At 42.5% G+C, this 26,211-nt stretch overlaps 1 protein-coding gene across 6 annotated transcripts in view; it reads left to right on the top strand.

Moving 5' to 3' along the window:
- The window catches only part of NEK11 (NIMA related kinase 11), a 237,990-nt gene extending 212,235 nt beyond the window's left edge, over nucleotides 1–25,755 (top strand). For all 6 annotated transcript variants that reach the window (XM_032408712.1, XM_032408709.1, XM_032408715.1 and 3 more), the window contains one exon: nucleotides 24,911–25,755. In XM_032408712.1, the coding sequence (XP_032264603.1) occupies nucleotides 24,911–25,181 (271 nt within the window). In that variant the 3' untranslated portion in view covers nucleotides 25,182–25,755. The remainder of the gene's footprint in view (nucleotides 1–24,910) is intronic.
- The last annotated feature ends 456 nt before the right edge of the window (nucleotides 25,756–26,211 follow it).

Here is a 26,211-nt window from a genome sequence, read left to right as displayed (position 1 = left end):
TTCTACAATGACAATAGTGCAAAGTTCTGGTTATAGTTCTGCCCCCTGGGTTGACGTCTGAATCAAGTCACACTGCAACGTTGTACTTTTACTAAAAATAAATGAAATGGCAGTTTTCCCCACTCATTTAAAAGGTTTTCAGATCAAGCTACATTTACTTTTTAGTCTACTATATAGAGAAATAAGTGTCAGCTGCCAACCCAACAATGCTGGCATTTATTCTTATAATGACATATAATTTTCTTCATCTAACCATACCTGGAATTCTGGCTGTGAATCTCCAGATTCATCTCCAGAAATCTCTTGTTGCTTTCGTTCCTTTCTTCCAATTTCTCCATAGAAAAAACTCGGTGTGTGTGTGTGTGTGTGTGTGTGTGTGTGTGTGTGTGTTGCATTAAGGAAGTTAAGTTGGAGACTACTGTAACCACCATCTCACACTGCCTCACAACCTGTTTATCCTTTTAGAGCACAGACAGCAGTAGATGGAGGTGGAAACTTATGGAACAATCTTTAAGAGTTACTAGGTGTCTCTTGTGCTCATTTCTGATGTTCCAAATAAAGAGGATCAGGTAGTTTGACCCATACCTGATTTAATATCAAATTGTACAACAAATCTTATGGGGAACTCTTCTATGCTTCCAAGAATGTTGTGTCTTGGAAAGGAATCCTAGCCAGCCTCTCTCTCAGCTCATCTATCAGCCAAGGCCCTATTAAGAGAAAGAAACCACAGCAATTACTTTAATGGAAAGAATTTAAAAATGAGTTGTTGTCCAAGTATTAGGGGAGCTAAAAAGACAAAAGGAAGACACTGGCATATCATGGAGCAGCAACTACAGGGAGCAGCTCCCACTGTGGGCCAGGAGAATAAAATAAAAGGAAGAGGCTGGGACTACAAAAACTCGGAGGCTCAGAGGAGGGGCCGGGGGCCTGGGATGCAGACCCCCGAGGAGGCGCCAATCCTGGGCTCTGCTGGTGTTTCTGAGCTTGAGGAGGGGTTCCATGGAATGGTACCCAGATTTTGGAAGACAGGATAACAGCTGCTGGTGCTGGTGTCTCTGAAGGGGAGCGAGGAGGCTGGGTGTGCGAGGGGGGTAGAAACCGCACACCGGAGTCCGCTGCTGCTGGCCGGAAGCTGTGCCGTCGCCAGGCCACCGCTGGAACCGGAGCCCCAATCCCTTCCTCTCCTCCAGCTTTCCCGAGTCTCTCTAGCACCCCCTATTGTTGGAGCCTAATACGGTGCAGTGGGCAAGGCAGAATTGTCCACAGAGTCTTGGGCCCAGCGTCAGAAGACGGAGCTGAGGCAATGACCCGGCACCACTTGCCCGCCTGGCACGCATCACATTCTTCAAACAGACGTGTTCCTGTGCTTCTTGCTTCTCCATGAAACCTGAGCAGTTCCCTCAACATCTTGGGTGGGAAAGAGCCTTGACGTTAAGTGGTCCTGGGACAGGCTCTCTCAACTCCCATGTTCATAATTCTCTTAAGTCATTAACACAAAACAGAAAGATTTTTATGGGTGTGTATGTAAACATAACTCTCAGAAAACTGTTGGTTTTCTTTCATACACCAGGTAGACAAGAGTTTTGTGGTTATTATAAACATACAGTTTCAACAGCTTGATTTCTTGAAAAAGAGAAGAAATATTATGCCTCTCTGATTTTTCTGCTCAAATAGAACTTTTTAATGCAAATGAAAGCATGATTCAAGCATAAAAACAACCGAATTGCTAATCATATTTTTAATGTTCCCTTATTAGAGCAAAATTTAAAGTGAATACAAGCGTATTAGAAACTTTTCTCATGTTTCCTTAATTTGTATCTATCACTCATAAAGCTAACCCGGCATGTCCCCCCAGGATTTAGAGAAACACACCCTTTTACTCACATCAAACCTATTTATTAAATGCGAACAACAGCCTCATTGGGTGACAAAGTTCTGAAGACCTGCACTGAGTCTCGTCCTTTTGATTATGTTTTGAAAAGGAGACCATTCATTTACTCGTTTCCCGAAGGTTCCAAGCCTGAGCTCTCGCGGTGGGGGGGGGGAGGTGCGCATGCGCGTGTTTACCGGTAACTTCCGGTCTCGCTGTCCTTGGGCGGAAACCAAGAGAGAGAAAATCTCGGTGTGCCGCCGTCAACACTGCCTGGCGTGGGTCAGAGAGGTGAAAAATGTCAGCCTCAGCTTGTGAATTTTTAAAGCTAGCATTTGTACTTCCCTGATTTACAAGGACCGATGGCAAAGAAGTCATCCCACAGGAAGAATTAGATATAAAAACGTCCCGGTTCCCAAACGTACATCAATAATCCTGGCTTTGCCGGAATGTAACGCGTCAGAAAACATTTCTGGGGAGCGTGGGGAAGTTGTAGAGGAGCTTTTGATGGTTTCATTCCAGAGGAAGTGGCGATGCTGTCAAGCCCCGACTGAAACGACTTGAATGCTGGGCGATAGTTCCCATTTTGTTCTCAGCCCGCAGGGTAAGCGAGGCGGTGCGGCCTCGGTCCGCCTGCGGCAGCTCGTGCACACCCTCGGGACTGAACTTCAGGCGGCCGCTTGCCGCTTAGACCTGGGACAGTGTCAGCAGCACCAGGCGCTACGGGAGCGAAGGCGATGTTGGAGGACTCTGTGGGGCAGACGGCATTACTTTGGGGACGAAGCCAATAAAACATCTGATCTCGAGGTCAGGGGTCCTGCAGGAGTGGGGAGAAAACCAGCATAGGTGTGAATGCAGCATGTGTTTGGTCCTGGTGCTGCTGGGGGCCAGGCTGACTTGGGTGGGGAAAGCAGTCGTCCCGGAGCGAGCCAGTCCATGACTTTTATCACCTTGTATGTAACGTTTGCAGGAGGCAGTCTTGGCTCCAGATAGTCATGCCCACAGCCCTGCCCGCTGATTACAAATGCTCCTGCCTGTTGTTTCTGGAAGCAGGCTTTGTCAGCTGAGTGCTGGTCCTCACAGTGTGGTCCCAGACCACCAGCACCAGCACCAGCAGCAGCAGCACTGCATGGAAGCCCATTAGAAATGCAGATTCCCAGGCCCCAGCCAGACTCCTTGAATCAGAATTTGCATTTTCTTTTTCTTTCTTTCTTTCTTTTTCTTTCTTTCTTTCTTTCTTTTACTTTGAAGATTTTATTTATTTATTTGACAGACACAGCAAGAGAGGGAACACAAGCAGGGGGAGCGCGAGAGGGAGAAGCAGGCTTCCCCCCCGAGCAGGGAGCCGGGTGCGGACTCGATCCCAGGACCCTGGGATCATGACCTGAGCCGAAGGCAGACGCTTAACGGCTGAGCCCAGGCACCCCAGAATCTGCATTTTCAAACAAGCCCCTCAGGTGAATCCTGTGCGCAGGGCGATTAGAAACGCACATCCAAACCATCCCGGTATGTCTGACTTGCCACACACCACAAATTTCCATGTATTCCCCACACATTCTGCCTCCAAGTTTACATTATGTACGTTTAAAGTGTACCACGTGATGATTTGATGTGTGTAGGTATTGTGAAATGATTGCCACAAGAGGCTTAGTTTACACACCCATCGCCTCTCAGTTACCCTAAAAACATAAAACGCTTCACAAATCTGTGTGTCATTCTTACTCAGAAGCCAGGCTAATGTCTGTATCAGTCCAATCTTGGTCCACAGGCTGCTGAAATAAGCAGTCTGCTTCCGTCTGAAGCCCATTTCCTGCTTTCTTCCAATTCTCTAAATGCCACATAACTTCTTCACTGGCCTTCCCTCTGATTTTTCCCTCTGTCTCTTTTCCCATTAGATAAAATAATAAAGATGGAAAGAAAGGAGGAAGGGAGAGAGAGAAGAAAAAAATGAAAAAAGGAAGGTGGGAAGGAAGAACAACTGGGAAGGGATGTAGGGACGGGGGAAAGGGGACCTCATTTACAATTGTGCCATAGTAATGTTGGAGTTCTGAGCTCTAGTTCAGATATACACATACACACGAATACAGGTTGACCTTTGAATGATGGGGTGTTCGGGGCGCCAACCCACCACACAGTGGAAAATCCTCATACAACTGTTGACTCCCCAGAAGTTAACTACTAATAGCCTACTGTTCATGGGAAACCTTACCAATAACATCAACAGTCGATTAACATGTATGCTGTAAGTATTCTATACTGTATTCTTACAAGACAGTAAGCTAGAGAAAAGAAAATGTTATTAAGGAAATCACAAGGATGAGTACTGGGTGTTATACACAACTAATGAATCATTGAACACTACACCAAAAACTATTGATGGACTATATGTTGGCTAATTGAATTTAAATAAAAATTTTTAAAAAATCACAAGGAAGAGTGAATACATTTGCAGTACTGTACTGTAAAATATCTGCATATAAGTGGACCCACACAAACCCGTTCAAACCTGTGTTGTTCAAGCATCAACTGTGTCCTGTCACTGTTTCCATTTTAAAATGGAACAGTTACTTCCATGTACTGTTGAAGGGAATGTTAATTGGTGCAATAATTTGGAGGGCGATTTGGCAATGTCTATTCAAATTTTTTAAATGGACATTCTTTGATCTAGAAATTTCAGAATTTATCCTACGGAAATACTTGTATAATGCACAAAAATGTACATGAAAAGTATCTGTTGCAGGGTTGTTTTAATAGCAAAAAAGCTATAAATAGCCTAAAGGTATCAATAAGAGCTATTCTGAAAAATCAACATATATCTCTGCAGTGGAATACTATCTTGGCATTGAGGATAAAAAGAATTAAGGAAGATCTCTGTGTGCTTATGGGATGAGCTCTCCAGATTATATTATTCGCTGAGAAAAGGTGCAGAGCAATAGGGATGATATGATCCCATCTGCGTGTTATTTTTTAGTGTGTGTGTGTGTGTGTGTGTATGTTCATAAAATAGTTAAAACTTACTCTATTGATATCCAATGGAATATTCTACAGCCATTATAAATACTATTTTGGCAGAATTTTGAATAATTCGGACATTTTTGTGATGTCATGCTAGGTTAAAAAAAGAGAGCAGGATAATGGTGTCATGGTTTTTCTCCCTCACCTTTCTTGAGCATTTTCCAAGGTTATTAAATATTAAATATTCTAAAAAAAACATTAATTTCTCTATAATATAATGTCTTATTCTTGAGTTTTTAGGTTGTTTTCAGTTTTTTCAACTCATACATATTATTGACATAAATATTTTTTTTACCTAATGGGGTGTTTTCAAACATTTCAAACAATTTATCTTTCCTAAGATAAATGTCTTGTAATTCCTGGTTCCTGGGATATGACCTTTTATTATAATTAATAAATGGTTCATAGAATGTGACCTTGATATTTATTGCCAAATTGTTTTTTATGATCCACAATGATTTTATTTATTTATTTATTCATTCATTCATTTTAAAGATTTATTTATTTAATTTAGAGAGAGAGAGAACAAGGGAGTGGGAGGGAGAGAGAATCTCCAGCAGACTCCCCACTGAACGAGGAGCTAGACGCAGGGCTCGATCCCATGACCCTGAGATCATGACCTAAGCTGAAATCAAGAGTCAGACTCTTAACCAACTGAGCCACCCAGGGGCCCCGATCCACAAAGATTTTAATGTAGTATCTTCAATTTTTGGAATGTGATTGGTTATTAAAAGTCATCATTTATTCAACAAATTTTAAAATTTGAGATAAAAGACCTATTAATGCCTACTGTATGCCAAGTTCTCTTAAGAGCACTACACACACCATTACAAATAATACATGGCTCCTACCTTGCTACTTAAAGTGTGATCCTGGGCCAGCACACTGAAACACTTAATTACACGCTGATGTGGTTCAGGCTATCATGGAATATGCTAGAGTACCATGGAACACGCATGACTATGGTATAATTGTTACAATTAACCAAGATAGGGACTAGATTCTTTTTTTTTTTTTAATTTTTTATTTATTTGACAGAGAGACACAGCGAGAGAGGGAACACAAGCAGGGGGAGTGGGAGAGGGAGAAGCAGGCTTCCCACCGAGCAGGGAGCCCGATGTGGGGCTTGATCCCAGGACCCTGGGATCATGACCTGAGCCAAAGGCAGACGCTTAATGACTGAGCCACCCAGGTGCCCCAGGACTAGATTCTTATACTTCCCTTGGACTCCTCCTGTCCCACATTCCAACTAAAGAGTGGCGTTAGTTAGTGATAAGGAAAAATCTCTTCTTGCTCTGATCAGAGTTCAAGTATTAACTGCACCTGACTGTAACAAGGAAGTAAACAAGAAACTCACCCAGTTTGTGGTGTCAATGTCTGGCACCATTTATATATTTCACAGATTCAGAAGGTGATAAGCCTCCTTCAAGGATATATACTTTCATCCTGAATCCATAACCAAACCTGACCTTCTACCTCCCCATTTCTCTCTGGCTGCTTAGAATAGAGAAATGATTATCTAGCCTTCAGAGCATTTGCCCCAACCTTCAAAAAAAAAATCTCCAAGGAAATGGAACGATCCAGCCTCCACAAATAGCACTTACCACTCTCTTAATATTCCTTAGGGCAAGAAATTCTAAATTGAAATGTTCTAATTAGGTTGATTAAATGAAATTGCCAGTATTTCACTGTTATTTAACCTGTGAGAGTGGCAATGTCATATGGTTCAACTAAAACTTGAAATTTAATTCTTCCTGTTTCTTCCCACATGTATCCTGAGACTACCCATATATTAGACCTAATTGAAACTTTTTTTCACACGAAGTGATTTCTGCAATTTCTGGCCCAGAAACAAGAGAAAAATTATTAACATGGGTTTATGCTTCGTTGTCACCTCCCAGTCAAATCATCAGTAAGATAAAATCAAAATACAATATTTCCTGAAATGAAGGGGAAAAGATTTTCTGCTTATTAAAAAGAAACTTCTAGCTGATGCAGAATCAGGAGTTAGGAACAAACATGGGCAAGCAAACCCAGCAAACTACCAAACAAATTCATCATCTCCAACCTGAGCAAGGCTGGTGTCCTCCTCTTAAAACAAACATGATGCTGAGAATGTGTTATGAATCCAAGATTATCACCAATGCAAAACTGTGCATCAGATATCTAGGGAGAAGGAAAGAGAAGCGAGGAGAGAGAGAAAGAGCGCTTTAGCCTGAAATTGATGGAGGTCCCTTTCTATTACTCTTATCAGATTTAAACTCATATTGTAAAAAAGTAAATTTCATAATTCTGTAGAGGGTGCTGGTATGTGAAATGATGCCTCAGAGCTTGGTAAGCTGGCCTGACTGCATAAAAGCTTCAGAATTCTCTGTGAAAAGCAAATTCTTGGCTTTAAATGCTTTTTGGAGTCTTGCTATTCAAAGTGTGATCCAGAGCTCCAGCCAGGGTTTCTCAAACACTGAAGTGCATACGAATCACTTGGGGTCTTGTTTTTGGCTTTTTTGTTTGTTTGTTTGTTTGGGTTTTGTTTTTGTTTGGTTCAGGAATTGCTGTTCTTTATTAAGTGTGTAAACTGGTCCTTAGAAATTCTTGACTTTGGCTAATGTGAATGAGTATGTGAAGGAACTGTGATCTATCTTTCTTCCTTCCATCCTTCCTTCCTTCCTTCCTTCCTTCCTTCCTCCCTCCCTTCCTTCCTCCCTCCCTCCCTCACTCCCTTCTCTTTCTTTCTTTCTTTCTTTCTTTCTTTCCTTTTTCTTTCTTTCTTTCCTTTCTTTCTTTCTTTCTTTCTTTCTTTCTTTCTTTCTTTCTTTCTTTCTCCTTTCTTTCTTTCTTTCTTTCTTTTCTTTCTTTCTTTCTTTCTTTCTTTCTTTCTTTCTTTCTTTCTTTCTTTCTTTCTTTCCTTTCTTTCTTTCTTTCTTTCTTTCTTTCTTTCTTTCTTTCTTTCTTTCTTTCTTTCTTTCTTTCTTTCTCTTTCTTTCTTTCTTTTTTCACCATGATAAATGTACTCTTTAATCCTCATCACCTCATCCATTCCCCCACCCCCCTCTGGTAACCACCATTAAGAGTCTGTTTCTTGGGGCACCTGGCTCAGTCAGAAGAGCACGTGACTCTTGATCACAGGGTCATGAGTTTGAGCCCCATGTTGGGTGTAGAGATTACTTAAATAAAAACATTTTTTAAAAAGTCTGTTTCTTGGTTTGTCTCTCCCTCTCTTTTTTCTTTTGCTCCTTTTTGTTTATTTGGTTCTTAAATTCTAGGTACGAGTGAAGTCATATGGTATTTGTGTTTCTCTGACTGGCTTATTTTGCTTAGCATTATACTCTCTAGATCCATCCATGGTGTTACAAATGGCAAAATTTCATTCTTTTTATGGCTGAATAATATTCCATTGTATATATATACCACATCTTCTTTCTCCATTCATCTATCGATAGATACTTGAGCTACTTCCATAATTTGGCTATTGTAAATAATGCTGCAGTAAACATAGGGGTGCATGTATCCCTTCAAATTAGTGTTTTTGTATTTTGGGGTAAATACCCAGTAGTGTAATTACTGGATCATAGGGTAGTTCTATTTTCAATGTTTTAAAGAACCTCCATATTGTTTTCCAGAGTGGCTACACCAGTTTGCATTCCCACAACAGTGTAAGAGGGTTCCCCTTTCTCTACATCCTCACCAACACCTGTTGTTTTGTGTGTGTATGTGTGTGTGTGTTTTAGAGAGAGAGAGAGAGAGAGAAAGCATGTACGCGAGCAGGGGTTGGGGGGCAGAGGGAGAAGGAGAGAGAGAATCTTAAGCAGGCTCCACACTCAGCATGGAGCCTGGCATGGTGCTTGATCCCACAATCCTCAGATCATGACCTGAGCTGAAATCAAGAGTGGGATGCTTAACTGACTGAGCCACCCAGGTGCCCCTCTTGGGGTTTTGATTGTAGCCATTCTGATGGGTGTGAGGTAATATCTCACTGTAGTTTTGATTTGCATTTCCCTGATGATGAGTGATATTGAGCATCTTTTCATGTATCTATTGGCCATCTGTATGTCTTCTTTGGAGAAATGTCTGTTCATGTCTTCTGCCCATTTTTTAATTGAATTATTTGTTTTTTGGGTGTTGAGTTGTATAAGTTCTTTATATATTTTGGACACTGACCCTTTATTGGGTATGTTGTTTGCAAATATCTTCTCCCATTTAGTAGGTTGCCTTTTAGTTTTGTCAATTGTTTCCTTCACTGGGCGGAAGTTTCTTATTTCGATGTACTCCCAATAGTTTATTTTTCTTTTATTTCCCTTTCCTCAGGAGACATACCTAGAATAAGTGTTGCTTTGGCCATTGTCAGAAAAATTACTGCTTGTGCTCTCTTCCAGAATTTTTATGATTTTAGGTCTCACATTTAGGTACTTGATCCATTTTGAGTTTATTTTTGTGTATGGTGTAAGAAAGTGGTCCAGCTTCATTCTTCCGCATGTTGCTGTCCAATTTTCCCAACACCATTTGTTGAAAAGACTTTTTTCCATTGTATATTCTTTCCTTCTTTATTGAAGATTAATTGACCATGTAACTGTGGCTTTATTTCTGTGCTTTCCATTCTGTTCTATTGATCTATGTGTTTGTGTCAGTATCATACTTTTTTTATTTCTACAGCTTTGTAATGTAACTTGAAGTCTGGAATTGTGATGCCTCCAGCTTTGATTTTCTTTTTCAAGATTGCTTTGGCTATTCAGGGTCTTTGTGGTTCCATACAAACTTTAGGATTGTTTATTCTAGTTCTGTGGAAAATGCTGTTGGTATTTTGATAGGAATTGCATTAAATCTGTAGATAGCTTTGGATAGATGGACATTTTAACAATATTTGTTCTTCCAACCCATGAGCACGGAATATCTTTCCATTTCTTTGCATTGTCTTCCATTTCTTCCATCAGCGTTTTATAGTTTTCAGAGTACGGGTCTTTGACTTCTTTGGTTAGGCTTATTCCTAGGTATCTTAATAGTTTTGGTGTAATTGTAAATGGGATTGTTTCCTTAATTTCTCTTTGCTCCTTCATTATTAGTGTATAGAAATTCAGCACATTTCCGTATATTGATTATATACATATATATAATATATATATTGATTTTATATATATATGATTTTATATATAGTTTATATATATATAAACTTTAGGGTTTTCTGTATATAATATCATATCTTCTGCAAATAGTGAAAGTTTTACTTCTTTCTTACCAATTTGGAAGCTTTTTATTTCTTTTTGTTGTCTGATTGCTGTGGCTTAGACTTCCAGTACTATGTTGAATAAAGTGGTGAGAGTGGACATCCTTGTCTTGTTCTTGACCTTAGGGGAAAAACTCTGGTTTTCATCATTGACTATGATGTTAACTGTGGGTTTTTCATACATGGCCTTTATTATGTTGAAATATGTTCCTTCTAACCCTACTTTGTTGAGGCTTTTTATCATGAATGGTTGTTGTACCTTGTCAAATGCTTCTTCTGCATCTATTGAAATGATTATATGGTTTTTATCCTTTCTCTTATTGATGCAATGTATCCTGTTGATTGATTTGCATATATTGAACCACTGTTACATCCCAGGAATAAATCCTACTTGATCATGGTGAATGATTTTTTTAATGTATTGCTGCAGTTGGTTTGCTATTATTTTGTTGATATTGGCCTGTAGTCAGTTTTGTTGATCTTTTCAAGGAACCAGCTCCTGGCTTCATTAATCTGTTCTACTGTTGTTGTTGTTGTTTAGTTTCATATCATTTATTCTTCTCTAATCTTTATTATTTCCTTCCTTCTGCTGGTTTTGGGTTTTTTTGTTCTTCTTTTTCTAGCTCTTCTAGGTGTAAGGTTAGGTTGTTCACTTGAGATTTTTCTTGCTTCTTGAGGTAGGCCTGTATTGCCATAAACTTCCCTCTTAGAACCACTTCTGCTGCATGCCAAAGGTTTTGGACCCATTCAGGGTCTTGTTAAATGCAGATTCTGATAGAGCAGGTCTGGGGTGGGATCTGAGATCCTGCATTTCTAACCAGCTGTCCTTCGATGTGATGCTGCAGGCAGGGCCATGTTTTGAGTGACAAGGTTTCAGTGGAGCATCCTTCTGATGGCCTTTGTTCCCTTAAATCAACAGTCTCATCCTTCTGATTGCATAATGAGCACTGAAGCCAGGAGGCTCAGGACCGTTCAGTAACCTTGCTCTTTCATTCAACTCTTCCTACCTGTAGAATGGGATTAACAAACCCATGCTGAGAGTCCCTGGAGGCAGACTTTCCCAGTAGGATGGAGATCTCCTAATTTGGAGATTATCTGGTCCAACCCTTCCCCCTCTGCTCCCTACCTTGCCGATGCCTGAAGGCCCATGCTTGAGATCCTGCCGAGTTTGAGTTTGCATTTCTCTCCCATCCCATGGGACTTGGGGAAGCTCTGCAGGATAAGGGCTTCTTGCAGATACTTTCAGAAAAGTGGGAGTAGCTGAAAAAGCCATTTTTCAAAACCACTCGGCAAACCTCACCTTAATGAGGGATCTTCTCCTTTGATTTCAGGACAGGAGACAATTAAGAAACCCAGTGTTTCCAAGTGAAAGGCTTTAGGGGGTTCCTGCCTGTCCTGCCCGCTCCCACAGCATGTGAAAGCCCCGCTCAATTTTCATTTGTCCCAACCCGTCAAGAGAAGCTGTCAGCTTCGATTACTGTTTTGAAACTCATTTCAGTCTTTTAATGCAATTCACCGGAGAATGAGGTATTGATCCCCCAATCTCAGTTGTTTTTCCTAAGGCCTGCACCACATTGGCCTTCCTGGTCTCTCTCTAGGTCTCCTCCCCCCGCCCCGCTCTGGAATGCACGTCACTCTCCTAGTAAGTGTGCTGTGATAAGACCCCTCTGTAGTCCTCAAAGGAGACGTATAATAAAGGCAACGTATGGACATGTGTGAGAGACAAAATAATGAAAATCACCATTTTTTATTTATGGAGAAACATTTTGATTTGGACATAGAAGGATACAAATCTAATGTAACAATGCCTTAGGGGTCAGGACTAGAAATGAGTGTTCCCATTTCATGAGTCTGCTCTCTTGTTCATTGGAATTGCTGCGGCACCATGTGTAAAGTCCTGCATGTCCTCTTGTCACCGGGGGCCTCGATGACAGTTTAGCCGGTAAATTTCACCCCATGTGTGGGTAACCGTGTAAGTTATTGTCCAAACCAGGACACTTGCGACAGTGGAATGGGTGCTGCTGGCGGTGATACTCCTGTGTCAGGCATGCACTGAGACGGTCTTAGGTTAACCAAGACGTAGCCCTTCCAAATACGGACAGTTTGTAGCGAGAGACCCAGTGACAGTCTGGCATTGAGAGGTAACTGTGTCCAAGAAAAATTGCACCCAACAGAATTAAACAGGCAAGGCAGATTTTTCAAGTCTGGTGCAACAGGGGGCTCAGTCGGTTAAGCATCTACCTTTGGCTCAGGTCATGATCTCAGGGTCCTGGGATCGAGCCCCACCCACATAGGGCTCCCTGCTCAGTGGGGAGTCTGCTTCTCCCTCTCCTTCCACCCCCCTACCCCCACTAGTGCTCTTTCTCTCAAATAAATAAATAAAATCTTAAAAAAAAAAAAAAAGAGACTGTTGTAATAAGGGAGAGAGCTCGAACTCAGCTCCGAATACCACAGGAGCAGGAGATTTATGGGCAGTGGGCAGCGGGAAGGGGGTCAGTGGATGGAAAGTTACTAGTAGGAACTTGGTTAGGTATCAAGAGTGAGGACTGACTAAAGTTTGGTCAAGGAGGGAACCCTTGGGGAATCTCACCAAATGACAGGCAGCTTTTGGAATCTTCCAGGAAACTCATAGTTTCTCACATCTTTGCCCTGACAAATTCTTCCAAACATATTAAGGCTCTAATTGCTTTTCCTTTGTGATTTCTCTTCATTTTCCTTTGCGAATCCAATTATTCTTATTGTGTTTGAAAGAGAAATTTATTTTCAGATCTTTGCTTCTACTTCAGCAAGGCTGGGGTGAAAATGACTTTTGAAAAATAAAAAAATGTGGTTTGAATTGATCAAGGGAAGCACAGTTGTGATTCAGCTAGGAAGGACTTAATCTAGTGGCCAACATTTCATGGTGCATTGTTTAGAAGGAAAAGCAAGGGGACTTATTCTATGTTTATTTCATACATATGGCCATCCCAGTGGGGGCCCAGTATAAGATCCACTGTCCTTAGCACAATGTTCTTTCCCATTTGTCTATACAATGAACGTGTTCGATTAGATGAATTCCTTGGTACCTTACAGGACTTTTAAATCATTCTATCCCTCTCTGGGTTGTATTTTCTTGTTATAAAATATCCATGTTGATGCCATTATAAAGGATCAGTGGCTTCTCTTTGCATCCAGGATCAAAGACTCCTTACCTCAGCCTTCCAGGTCCCTGCTCCTGCCTAACCATCTGCTTTCGTCTCCTGTCCTCTCTTCCTCCTAGTTAGGCCCCAACCACCTCAGTCTTCTTCCTTACAGGGCTTGTAGTGCCTGGTCATGCCCTCTTCCCTCAGTTGGGAGTGCTGCTCTCCCACATCCTGGCAGGGATGACTCCTCTTTACCTTTCAAGTCTCCATTCAAATGTCATTCCTACTCCCACCCCTCAGAGAGGTCTTTCTTAATTACATCAGCAAAGTAGGCTCCCTCCTCCAGTATCTCCTGGCCTCAGTCCAAAGGCGGATGCTGGGCCTGTGCTACAAAGGATGCCACTTCGGTCAACCTCCAGCCCCACCCCTCCCCATGAAGCAACGAATCCAAGGGGCCAAGTGGGCTTGCATACTCAGAGCCTGTGTCTCCTCTTCTAGACCATGCCCTGGTTACCTGAGGCCTTGTAGTTCTTTCCCCAGAGGGCCCCAGACCCATTTCCAGAGTCTGTGGGCCTCTGCCTCAGGTATCTCCTCCCATGGGTGGTCTGGGCTGCCAGTTCACCCACCCCTAATCCTGAGGGGGACCACAGGGAAGCTATTTGCAGAATGCGTGGGTAAATCTTGGACATAGGGGCTGAGGTATCAAATGTGTGTGTAATAGCCCCCCCCCCCCATGGTGGGAAACAGCCAGGCTAGAAGAGAAAGGGACAGGCCAACATCCAGGGATAAAGATCCAGGGGCTGGCTCACCCAGCTCTGTCCTATTCTGATGCAGAACTCTGAGGAATCTGAGAATACTGAATGCAAACCTGGCCTTCCAGGTCTTTATAAAGTTAATTTGTCAAAGTAAGAGGTAGATCATATATTTTTTTAAGATTTTATTTATTTATTTGAGAGAAAGAGAGAAAGAGCATGAGTGTGGGGAGGGGCAGAGGCAGAGGGAGAAGCAGACTCCCGCTGAGCAGGGAGCCCGATGTGGGGCTCGATCCCAGGACCCTGGGATCATGACCTGAGCTGGAGGCAGACGCTTAACGGCTGAGCCACCCAGGCGTCCTGAGGTAGATCATATCTTATTTAAGTTTGTTAGCTCGGTTCATAACTTTTAATCATTTAGACATGTGTGGGCCTCCATTGATACTCTTGCCGCATCCCCACAAATGTTTCCTCTGTGTAACAGCTGATCAAGAAGAGGGGGGCGCCGGTCCACAGGTCAGGGCAAAAAAGGACTGACACCAAACATCTCTTCTGCCCCTGCCCTTGCCAGGCGTCCCAACCTTCTTCTGGGCAGCCCACTCTCTCTTCCATTGCCATTTCATTTTATTTGTAGCATTGACAAAAATCTGAAATTTCCCTCTTTATGTTTACTGTCTGCCTTCTTCCCACTAAAATCTGAGTTCCGTGAGGTCACAAGCTTCTGGCGGCATTCCCAGCACTTGGCCTGTACTAGGTGCTCATTAAAAATGTGCTGACTGAACAACTTAGTGCAGTTTGGGGCCAGGACCACGCTGGCTGCCAATCTAAGAAAGGTGCTCTGTCCCCAAGGCTTCCGGCCTCATTAGGGAGCAGACCTGAGGGCAGAGTCCTTTGCTTTTAGTTTTTACTCCTCAAATGGTTAATTAATCCGAAAATAAGAATATAAATGTAGCCATTACTGGGGAGCTTCAGCTGGGCAGAGAAACTGTCTGCAAGGCAAATAAGCTCCAAGGAAAGGGGAAGACAAGACGCTTTCCTGTTAGTTCATCTAAAGGGATAAGGGATGAGGGAGCTTTTAACCTTGATAACCTATCAAAGCTGGTGGAAACTCTTTCCTTTTCTCTCTCCCCAAAGAGAAATTACTTGTTGTTTTTCCGGGAGCAGGGGAACGTGCTAACCATTTCCTGCTGTTCAGCTAGAATGTTGTTTGGAGCGGGAGGCTAACATCCCCTCACCTGCTGCTCTCTGCCGCCTGGCAGACGGTGACCTCTGTTGAACAGCCCTGTCCGGGCTGCGCGCTGCCTTGGACGGGCTGAGGGCCTCTGGAGCTCTTCTCCTTCTCCGAGGCCGCCCACGTGCCGTGGGGCAGCGGGGCTTTCAGCAGCTGTGGGCAGATTTCTGTTGCTTTCCACGTGGCCCCATGTGTCAAGCGTGAAGCACAGGCCTCTCCACAGAGGTTTTTTTATTAAAAGTAAGGCTGACGTCTTCCCACTCAAAAATATGAAGTCATTTTTATCCAGCGATGATTGGATAGGTCCCATAAAGCCAATCCATTTGAAATAGGGATGAAAATATAATAATACTGAAAGCTGCACTTAATTGGAGATTTATCTTGAAAAACAACAACTAAAAATCACAAAAGTGATCTTATCTTTGCAAAATTAGGTTACGGTTTTCACTATGTGCTAATTCTTAGAATAAACCCTAGGAGATGCATATATTTTTAAATAAAATTGTATGATATCACCATATTCCTTTCTATTTGGCTTTCCAAGCATCTCTTCATTCATCCATTGTGTATTTATTGTGTACTTACTATATACCAGGCACTGTTCTAGGTAACGGGATCAGTGCACAAGAAAGGTGAAAACAATCCATGCCCTACGGACCCTGTATTCTGTAGTGGGGTGACTGACAGATCATAAAATATTATGGAAGAACAGTGTGTGCTAGAGAGTATCAAGTGCTAAGACAATACAAAGCCAGGAAAGAGAATAGGCAGTGCAGAATGGGGCTAAAAGTTACAGTTTTAAAGAGGGTAGTCTGGGTAGATCTCTCTGAAAAGATCACATGAGGGCACAGACCTGGAGGAGATGAAGGAGAGAGAGAGGGCTAGCTGGAGAAAGAGCATTCTCATCAGAGGGAACAGCAGGTGCAAAGGCCGTGGGGTGGAGTGTGCCTGGGGTATTCAAGGAAGAGCAAGGGGCCAGTGTAACAGGAAAGGAGGGAGGGAGGAGATGCATTTGGAAAGCACAGTGGGAAGGTGGTTCAGGATATTTTAGACCAGTGGAAGGACATTGACTTCACTCTGCATGAGATGGGGAGCCCAAGACAGGGTTTTGAGCAGGGGAGTGAAAGGACCTGACTTACTTTGGCTGCTGAATTGATAATAGACTGTAGGGGAGCAAGGTTAGGAGCAGAAGACCAACTGAGAGGCCATTGTAGCAATCAGGTGAGAGAGTGTTGTGGCTTGGACCAGGGCGGTAGTGGTGGGGATGACGGAAGTCTGCATCCTGCATACAGTTTGAAAATGGAGCTGATAGGATTTACTAACTGGTCTTGTTACGGGAGACACTGGACTATCGGAGTAAGAGAGAAAGAGAGGAATCAGGATGACTCAAAGTTTTTTGGCCAGAACAGTTGGAAGGCAGGAGCTGACATGGACAGAAATGGGGAAAGCTGCAGCAGTAGGATATTTTGAGAGGAAGCTCAGAAATTCAGTTGGGCATGATTTCTACCTGTTGTTCAAGTGGAGATACAAGTGAGTAGCACGCTCAGGGCATTCTTTCTTGAGCGTCTGGAAACTTAACTCAAAAGCTGCTTCCTTTCCTTATGCGGACCCCCTATTTCTTACAGTATATAGGGAACAAAGCTGTAGGGAAGAGTCAGGAACTAGGCACCTGAAAACAACAAGATACTGCTACTACCATCTTTTAGATCCAAGAGAAGGGAGGAACTTCGAGAACTGGTGTAGCTAGAGCTCTCTCATAATGTCCCAAAATAATGGAAGGCTCTACTCCTGTCTTTCAGCTAATACACAAAAGGAGAGATACCGAGAGGGTAGGAGTTGGTAACTCCCATAGGCAAGGGCAACACAAATTGAGGGACAGTCTACAAAACAACTTGCTTCAAACCTTGGAAAGTGTCAAGGTCATTGAGGGAGACTAAAGAGACACAACAACTAAATATAACACATGATTATTTTGACCTGGATCTTTTTTATTATCAGGGGAGTTATTAGACAATTGGGGAAACTTGAATGGATTAGAGTATTAGATGACAGTAACATGTCAATGTTAATTTCCTGATCTTGATGGCCATTGTGTGGTTATGTAAAAGAGTGTCTTCATTTGTAGAAAATATACACCAGATATGGAAGGGAAGGGCATCAGGTTAGCAACTTATTCTCAAAAGGCTCAGGGAGAAAAAGAGTTCTTAGTATTACATTTGTAACTTTCCTGTGTGAGATTGTTGCAAAATTAAAATAATATTTAAAAATGAGGACAGGGGGTCCTGGCTGGCTTGGTCCATAGAGTGTGTGACCCTTGATCTTGGGGTTGTGAATTCAAGCCCAACATAGGGTGTAGAGATTACTAAAAAATAAATAAACTTAAAAAAAAAAAGTGAGGACATTTCTGTTTGACATCTTCTTCAGAGCCCCTAAGAGAGATAGATAATTAGAGGGCACCGGGAGCCGTCAATATTGATGGGTAAATAGATGTGATAAAATATATTGTTTGCAAGTTAAAAGTAAACATGAGAGGAAGTCAGTAAAGGAATTTGGAGGCTAAGAGATTGAGTTTGGAGGAAATAGTCAGGAGAGAAAGTACTCTCTTGTGGTTTAATGGAATTTTTTAGCTGGGGAATCAGCCAAACACATGTTGGGGGTTGGCTGCAGGCAGCTGGAGCTTCTTCAGGAGCCTGGGGAGGCTTCCTCCAACTCTCCTGTGTACACTATCCATATGGGCAGGACAGTGATCCAGCCCTAAGAGCATTGGCCTGTAAATGAGGCGTGTGGACTAAGATGATCTTTAGGATCCCTTAAATACTTAAAGGACTTTGAACACGAGAATAAAATTGATAAAAGATATTGAGCATAGGAAGAAATAGATGAAAAAGAATGAAAATATACTTCTTTTCATTTGAAAATGTAAGTTCTTTTTACTTGACATACCCACCTACCTAAAGGGGTAGTTCCTGTCCCCCCATCTCTCCTTCCATCCCTCCTGTAGAAAAAGCAAACTTATAACCTCTTCCTTAATGTGAACTGCATAAAGAGCACTCCCCTATCTTCTCAACTCTTAGGTAACAGCAAAAGTCCCCTTAAATAAAATTTTCTATTTTATGATTTCTAAAATACTCAGATGCATCATTGCAGAAAGATTACAGCATGTTTTCCGAGTGTCAAATAAATTTACACTGAAATATTACAATGTTAGAGTACCTATCACTTTTATTTTGGCTTCAAATGAGTTTGTTTATAGCATGCCTGATTTTTTCATTGACCCATAATTTATTTATAATAAATAAATTTACAAACATGGTACTATTTAATCCATATCTTTGTTACAGATTCCTATCAATTGTATTGTAATCAAATAACTATATTTTGTTGAAAATCAATTATTTGAAATGTGTTGAGGCTTGAGTTGCTGTCTAGTAGATGGTTAGTTTTTATAAATGTTATGAAAGTCTGGAAAGAATGAGGGTTCTTTAATTGTCAGGAAGGGAGAGGGTCCTATATATGTTTCTTAAGTTTAGCTTATTTAAGTATATTCAGATTTTCTATGTCACTAATTTTTCAACTGCTTAACCTATCAATAACTGAGCACGGTATACTGAAATACTACGCTATGGGGGCATTTCTGTCAATTTCTCCCCATAGTGCTTTATGTATTTTGATTCTACTTTATTAGAGGCATACTAGTTTAGAATTTTTATTTCTTCCTGGTGAGTTGAACTGTTTTCATTATCAAGTGGCAATCTTTATTGTAATAATGCTTTTTTCCTGTTTTTTCAAATCTATTTTGTCTCATGTTAATACAGCTATTTCCAGCTTTTTTTTGGATATTTGGATATTTGTCTGGTATATCTTTTTAAAATTTTTAAAATTTATTTGTTTACTCTCAACCTTTCAATGCCCTGTGTTTTAACTGTATCTCTTGTATACAAGCTGGATTTTGTTTTTTAGTCAGTATTTACCCATCTACATTTACTATGGTTATGAACAATGGCAGGTGTTTAGGTCACAAACAAAATAATCCTTACAGGAAAGGTTAGCTTGAACAGTCTCCAACCAACAGCTGCACTCAAGATTCTGCTGCCAGGGAGGACGGAACAGAAGGCAAGCACCATTTACAAAAAGGGACCTGAAAGTCACATGTCCCATCTGGGGGTGCCATATGTCACCTGAGCATTGACTGCCTCTGTAGGGAGATCTGTTCCATCTTTGCCCACCAGGTTCAGAGTCAGCCATTTGAAATATGGAGAGAAGGGGTACAAATCATCCTTAATAAAGATTCCCAATGCTTGTTAACACTAAATGATCACTAAGACCGCTGTATTAAAGAGGAAATACGTTGTGCCATTCTATTCCCACAGTGGCTCATACATATTTAATGTTCAGGGATTTCTTATATTCTGTAAAATCGTTTTCAAGCTTTCCTTAAACTATGCCTGAAGAGTAATCTATGTGTTCTCTTAATGCTTGCTGCTAAAATAGGCTTTCATGATTATTTCTACAAAATTACCTTTTTTTTCCTTCCACTCTGCCACTAGCTTTCTTGTGTCTTTTTTTTTTTTCAAATTCACTCAGAGAAGATAAAACTATTTAAAATAGTGTCTTTTTAAAAAAAATTTTTTTTAAGATTTTATTTATTTATTCATGAGAGACACACAGAGAGAGAGGCAGAGGCAGAGGGAGAAGCAGGCTCCCCGCTGAGCAGGGAGCCCGATGCGGGACTCGATCCCAGGACCCCGGGACCATGACCTGAGCCGAAGGCAGACACCCAACCATCTGAGCCACCCAGGCGCCCTATTTAAAATAGTGTCTTAACCAGAGGTAGAACTACAAAACTGCTTGAAGCTTGCAGTTAAACTGAAATAGGACTCGGATATAGTCCAGCATCAGGAAACCAACAATAAAACAATGGCAAATAAGCACCTGGTAGGTGACAGGTACTGTGCTAAGATACACGTGTGTGCATGTGTGCGCATGTGTGTGTTTGTGTGTAATATCCACGTAAATATGAAAATTCAAGGCTCAAAGAAGTTAAGTAACTGGCCCAAGATCACACGGCCAGTGACAGTAGAGCCAAGATTCAACTCCAGTGTCTGAATCCATAGTGATGAAAAGTGAGTCCTGGATTGAAACTACTGGAATTCATGTCCCAGCTCCACCACTTCAAAATTGTGTGGCAATGGGCAAGTTATTTAACCCCCTTATATCTCAGGTTCCTCATCTGTAGAATGGAAATAACAATATCATATCCATAGGATTTAATGGGATGATATGAGGAGATGCTCAGAATAGAGCCTGGCACATAAAGGCTCAAAAACTGTTAGTTATTATGGTTTCAGGGGACATTTTAGGGCTTCTTTCTCATCAATGGGTGCTATTACTAGTCAGATTCCAAGTTTCTTTTTCTTTTTCTTTTTTTTTTTAGAGAGATAGTGCCCGTGCACATGTCAGGGGAAGGGCAGAGGCAGAGAGAGAGTCTCCAGCAGACTCCCTGCTGAGCTTGGAGCCCAATGTGGGGCTGGATCCCACGACCCTGAGATCATGACCTGAGCCAAAATCAAGAGTCTGACGCTTAACCCTCTGAGCCAGCCATGTGCCGGGATTCCAAAGTTTCTTTAACGTTATGTTCATCTGGTTCTCGCCCTCTTTTTCACATGCCCTTCTCACCTGCCAAACTGACTCACTGATTTCCCAGTGCTCCCACTATTGGCTGCCACCTGGCTTGCCTCCGGCTATTATGGCCCAAGTGAGACTGTGCCTCCTCTTCCTCGATGGGGTGTTTGATTTTCTCAACCTTCATAGCACTTTGTATTTATTTATAATTAAGAGTTCTTTTTTTCCACCATATTGAGGTTGAGTGAGACACCCTTTAGATAGCCAGTTGGTGATATCAAGTGGGCAGTTGACTCAAGCCTGGAGCTCTAGATGAAGGACAGGAAGGTGGGCATACAGGAAGTCCTCAGCCTACAAATAGTATTAAAGACTCTGAAATGTAGAGGCTGAAATGAGGAGGAAGAAGAGTCAGCCAAAGAGGCTAAAAAGAAGCAGAGACTGTAATGGGAAAAGCTCCTGGTGAAGGTGGTATCACCAAAAGCAACAGAAGGAAGGGTTTGAAGGAGAGAGTAGCCCGCTGTTGAGTGTCCAGTAAGACATGTACAGAGAAGAGACCAGAGGAAATAGCCACATGAAGGTCATCGTAAGAGGAGTTTGCGGAAGGAACGAGGACCAAGACCCAAGAGGAGTGGATTGAAGGGGGAGAGTGTGCAGTCAGAAAGTGGAAACATCAGCCACACGTGACTCTTTCAAGAAGCTTTGCCAGCGATGGAGGGCCAAGTGATAGATGGGGAAAGAGGTGAACCGAGGGAATGTGGAGGTCACAAGTAGCTTCTTGTTTAAAAGAGGGCACTAGGGCATATTCTCTTCTGATGTGTATGCTCCAGGAGACATAGAAGTAGCTGCAGGTGGGAAGGTCACTGAGCTGGTGACAGAGGCTGAGATCCAGAGCACTCAGGGAGAGAGAGGATGGTCTTTCATGGGAGCACGGATGGTCCCTTCACTAGGGACGGAGGGAAGGCCAAGTAGGTGGGGTAGTTGGGCACTTAGAAGAAGGAATTTCTACATGTTTGTTTCTATTTCTCAATGAGGTATTAGGTAAAGTCATCAGCTGAGAAGGAGGGTGGGGCTTAGCAAGTTTGAGAATAACAAATAAAGAAGAAGGTGTGAAATAGTTACTTTGAGCAGTGGAAAAGAAGCATACCAGAGAACTACAGGAGGACCATGGGCAGTGCTGAGCACCGTTTTGAACTGCGGCCATTAATTATTTAAATGAGACCTGTTGGCAGAATTGGATGTTTTTCTCCTGGAATGTTCTTTTGTTCAGGAACAGGCATAAATAAATGGATGTCCGGGTTTAACCATTACAACTTTGCCAGAGGATTTTGACACAGGAAGAGGGGAGTGAAAGAGTCAAGGGTATCTGCAAGATTGTAATTATAATAATGAACCATGAAATGTAACTGAGGAAAAGTGGGACATGGGGACATGAGGACACAAAGGGGTGACTCTCACCATGGTGATAGGCCGAAGGATGGCAGGTACCACGAAGTAGAAGAATAGCTGGAGTCAGTATGGTGGAAAAGTAGAAAGGGATGGTTGTAGAGCATAAGGCTTGATATTGATTCTAGAGGAGGTGTGGTCATTGGTGCTGAGGAGGTCAAGGGTATGATCATGGGAGTGTGTACTGAGGAGGGGAAAGAAAATGATCATTGGATATGAGACAGTCCAAAGTCAGAGAGACCAAGAATATTGACGCCAGAATAATGGTGATAGGAGTAGGGTGTGGGAAAAAGAGAGCATGAAGGTTACGAAGTCATCTGTGAATGGGGGGAATGACAGGGTTTGCTAAATGTCAGCAGAAGGAAAGCTTGGGTTTCTGGGGGTGACTAGGGTGACTAGGGATGTGAGGTGTCCTGGGATAGGTCCTGATAATCTCCAGGAAGAAGGTGGGAAATCTGCTGAAGCTGAACAGCCTGGGGCCCTGGGGCTGCCGAGCTCCCCAGCACAGGACCTGTGTTTGAGTTTAGGCTCCAACAGCCACTAGCTGTGTGAGTTTGCGAAAGTCAACCTGCTTATTCTCATCCGTCAAATAGAGATAAATGTTCAATGACTTGCCTTGTTCACAAGGATCATTTGAGATAATGAATGTAAAAGGATTTTGTAAGCTCTAAAGTACCATTAAAAAGTGAGATAAAATTTAAAATGTATATATCGTAACATTATGATTTCTAGCCTCTAAACTAGAGCAAGATAAATCACTTACTCTTCTTTTTGTCTGCCACAATACCTAACCTGGATGCTTGTGTTCTAGAGTTTGCAATGTTGAATAGTACTGAACAATAAAAGCTTATAAAATAAATTAGAGCCTGTGATTAATGCCTTCTGTGTTACTGTCAGCATGGCCATGAGCATCGTCTAGCAGTAATGCTTTAAAAAGTCTGAAACAGAAAACAAAAAACTCTGATTTTTCTTTTCACCAAATCCCCTGAAACGAAGAATAAAGAAGCATTTCTTAAGGTTAAAGTCCTAAAAATATTTATGCATTTTGACCCAATAATTCCATTCTCACTTTTTAAAATCTTTTAATTCCACTCAACATTTATACAGAAAAATGGAGAAATCACAAATGCACATATGAGTTTTCACAGAGAAAACACACTCATGTAATTCGCCTCACTCATAGAAATTTGATGCCAGAAAATATTCCTCTGGATGAAAAAGCTGTGTTCCTGAGGACGTTGGCTCAGTGTTACAGCGGAAAACGCTAAATGTTAGGTGGAGGAATGACTCGGTAAGTGTTGGCACATAAATTCAGTGGAGCAGTATGGGGCATTAAAAATGACAGTTTTGAACTAGAGAACGAAATTCACAAAAGTCGAATGCCCTTGGGGCAGGCGGGCAGGTGAAATCCGAGAAGCAGCCTGCTCTGAAAGGCAGACGCGGTAAAGATATGCAGGGGGCGGGGCGGGGGCGGAGGAGTGCGGGCCGTGCCTTGACTTCCACAGTAAAATGCTCAAGAAAGTAACGCACTGGGGCGCCTGGGTGGCGCAGTCAGTTAAGGGTCTGGCTCTTGGTTTTGGCGCAGATGGTGATCTCAGGGTCGTGGGGTCGAGTCCCGCGTTAGGCTCTGCTCAGCGGGGAGTCTGCATAAGTTTTCTCTCTTCCTTTCCCTCCGCCCCTTCCTCTCTAAAGTCAATCGATCAATCAATCAAAAAAAGAAAAAAAAGTAAAGCATAGTGCTGACCAAACAAAACATGCCCCGGGCCTAGTTTTACACGTAGGCTTTTCATTTCTGACCCTCGCTGGAGGTAAAGGAAAATACGGGCAACATAAACCCACCAGGTATGGCCATTGTTGTGGCTGCAGGAGGACAAGGGCTGGAGGTGAGCACAGAAAAACCAATGTTGGTCTGCGTGGGAGCGGGGCCACGTTACCTCACCCCTTTAAGCCTCAGTTTCTCCATCTGTAAAACAGGGGAATTTAAAAATGCCTCCTTCACAGAGCTGTTGTAAAGGTTAAGTGTGTCCCCTTCCTTTGCCTCTTCTTCTTCTTGTTATTTTATTGTTCTCATTAATGTTATTTCTGACTCCATATCCCACTCTCCTCTTCTCCCTTGTTCTCCCGACTCCAGCCACACTAGCCTTCTCGGTATTTCTCCAAGGTGTTTTAGCCGCAGGGCCCCCGTTCTCTCCCCCTAGTGTAGGTCTCACTTCATGTGGGTCTCTGCCCAGAGGACACCTCCTCTCAGGGGAGTGTCTCTCTCTCTCCCTCTCTCCCCCTGCTTTATTGTACTTCATTGCACATGGTGCTGCCCGACATTTTATTGTCTATGTATTTTTTAAGTTATCTGTTTATTCTCTACCCTAGAAGGTAAGCTCTATGAAGGCAGGAATTTACCTCACTTGTTTAATGCTGTGTTCACAGTTCCTAGAAGGCCCCTGGCGCATAATAGACCTTCAGGAAGTATTTGTTGAATACCGTTGAGTGTTCAAGGTAGAACCATCGCGTCTTATTTTTTCCTTTCCCCCCCCAAATCTCAAAGGTACAACGTTTGTGTAATTAGTGATTTAAAGAGATTTCTTGCGGATGACTTGAATGTGTAAAACTCCTCTTTATCTCTCCTGACTTGGGTGGCAGGTCAGCCATGCAGAAGCTGGGAGCAGAAGTATTTGAGAAGGTCTACAACTACCTCAAGAGAGCAAGGCGCCAGAAGGCCAATGAAGCCGAGATCCGGGTAGCTCTAGAAAAAGTGGTGCCTCGTGCCGGTGACTGTTTTGAAGTGGACCAGCTCCTGTACTTTGAGGAACAGTTGCTGATCACAGTCGGTAAAGGGCCCACGCTCCAGAACCCTCACCAACAATTGTCAAAAACAAGCAAGTCCAAGGGGACAAACCCATTCAACACATAAGCTGGACTTTATTATGGGAAATGGGTACAATGCCGGGGCTACCATCTTTACTATCAGTCCCTTGTCAAGAGGAGTGAGTCCTTTAGAGAGTAGTAAACCTATCTGCCTCTACTCTGAGTCGTGGGCCAATCAGTGTTTGGTCTAAACTCTGAGGAAAGCTTGTGGACCAAGTGTGGCTTCCTGAAAAGCATTCCCGCGAGTGTGCCCTCGGGGCTTCCACAGGGTTGGACCACCCCTGCGATGGCCTGGAAGATTCCATCTACCCTTGACCATTTCCACTTGGAGGACAGGCTCGGTGCTTGCCTGCCTCAAGTCCCCGTGCTCTATGGTCAGCCTGCTCCCCGCTTACGTCGCTGAACACTGGCTTCTGACACACTGAGCTGCTGACCAGGAGTCACAAATGTTTGTCTCAGGTGACCTGTTTTGGGTCCACTTTTGCCCTTGCCTGGCTAACAAGCAAGATGTGCATATATATATAAGGACCTGGACTAAAAATCTAAAAAGCAATTCTCTTCTGTGATTGATTCTCCAAGCTCATTCGTGGAGTATTGAAGACTTTTATTCTTAATAAATATATTTCACATGGTTACAAAATAAATCACCTATTTTATCGTTTTCTTATCTAGAAGTATGTTGATGAATGTAACGCATCCGTGTAATCATTATTACCGAGAGCAGCTAACATTTGATTTATTGGGTGCCTATTATGAGACAATACTGTGCTTTGCACTTAACAACTTTAAGGGCCTTCTGTCATTGGATCTTTTCACCGACGAGAGAGATGGGGAGAGGAGAGATTACCCCCGTCTTTTAGCTAACTGCTTATTTACTCAGCTACCAGAGCTGAGCTGTCACCCCGGGTCTGTCTGATTCCAGCGCCCATGCTCTTAACCACTCTGCATGTGGGCTTTCAACCAAGAAGCTACATCAGACTTGCTCGAGGAGCTTCTTAAACATACACCCGTTTAAACATACTGTTAAAGAATTATCCCGACACGTGTGAAAACAGTAGACAAGACTTTATTCAGGA

This window comes from Phoca vitulina, unplaced genomic scaffold (assembly GCF_004348235.1).
Source record: "Phoca vitulina isolate PV1807 unplaced genomic scaffold, GSC_HSeal_1.0 scaffold10, whole genome shotgun sequence".
Classification (NCBI taxonomy): domain Eukaryota; kingdom Metazoa; phylum Chordata; class Mammalia; order Carnivora; family Phocidae; genus Phoca; species Phoca vitulina.
The sequence above is the reverse complement of the archived record's forward strand: the minus strand, read 5'-3'. Positions and strand labels throughout refer to the sequence as shown.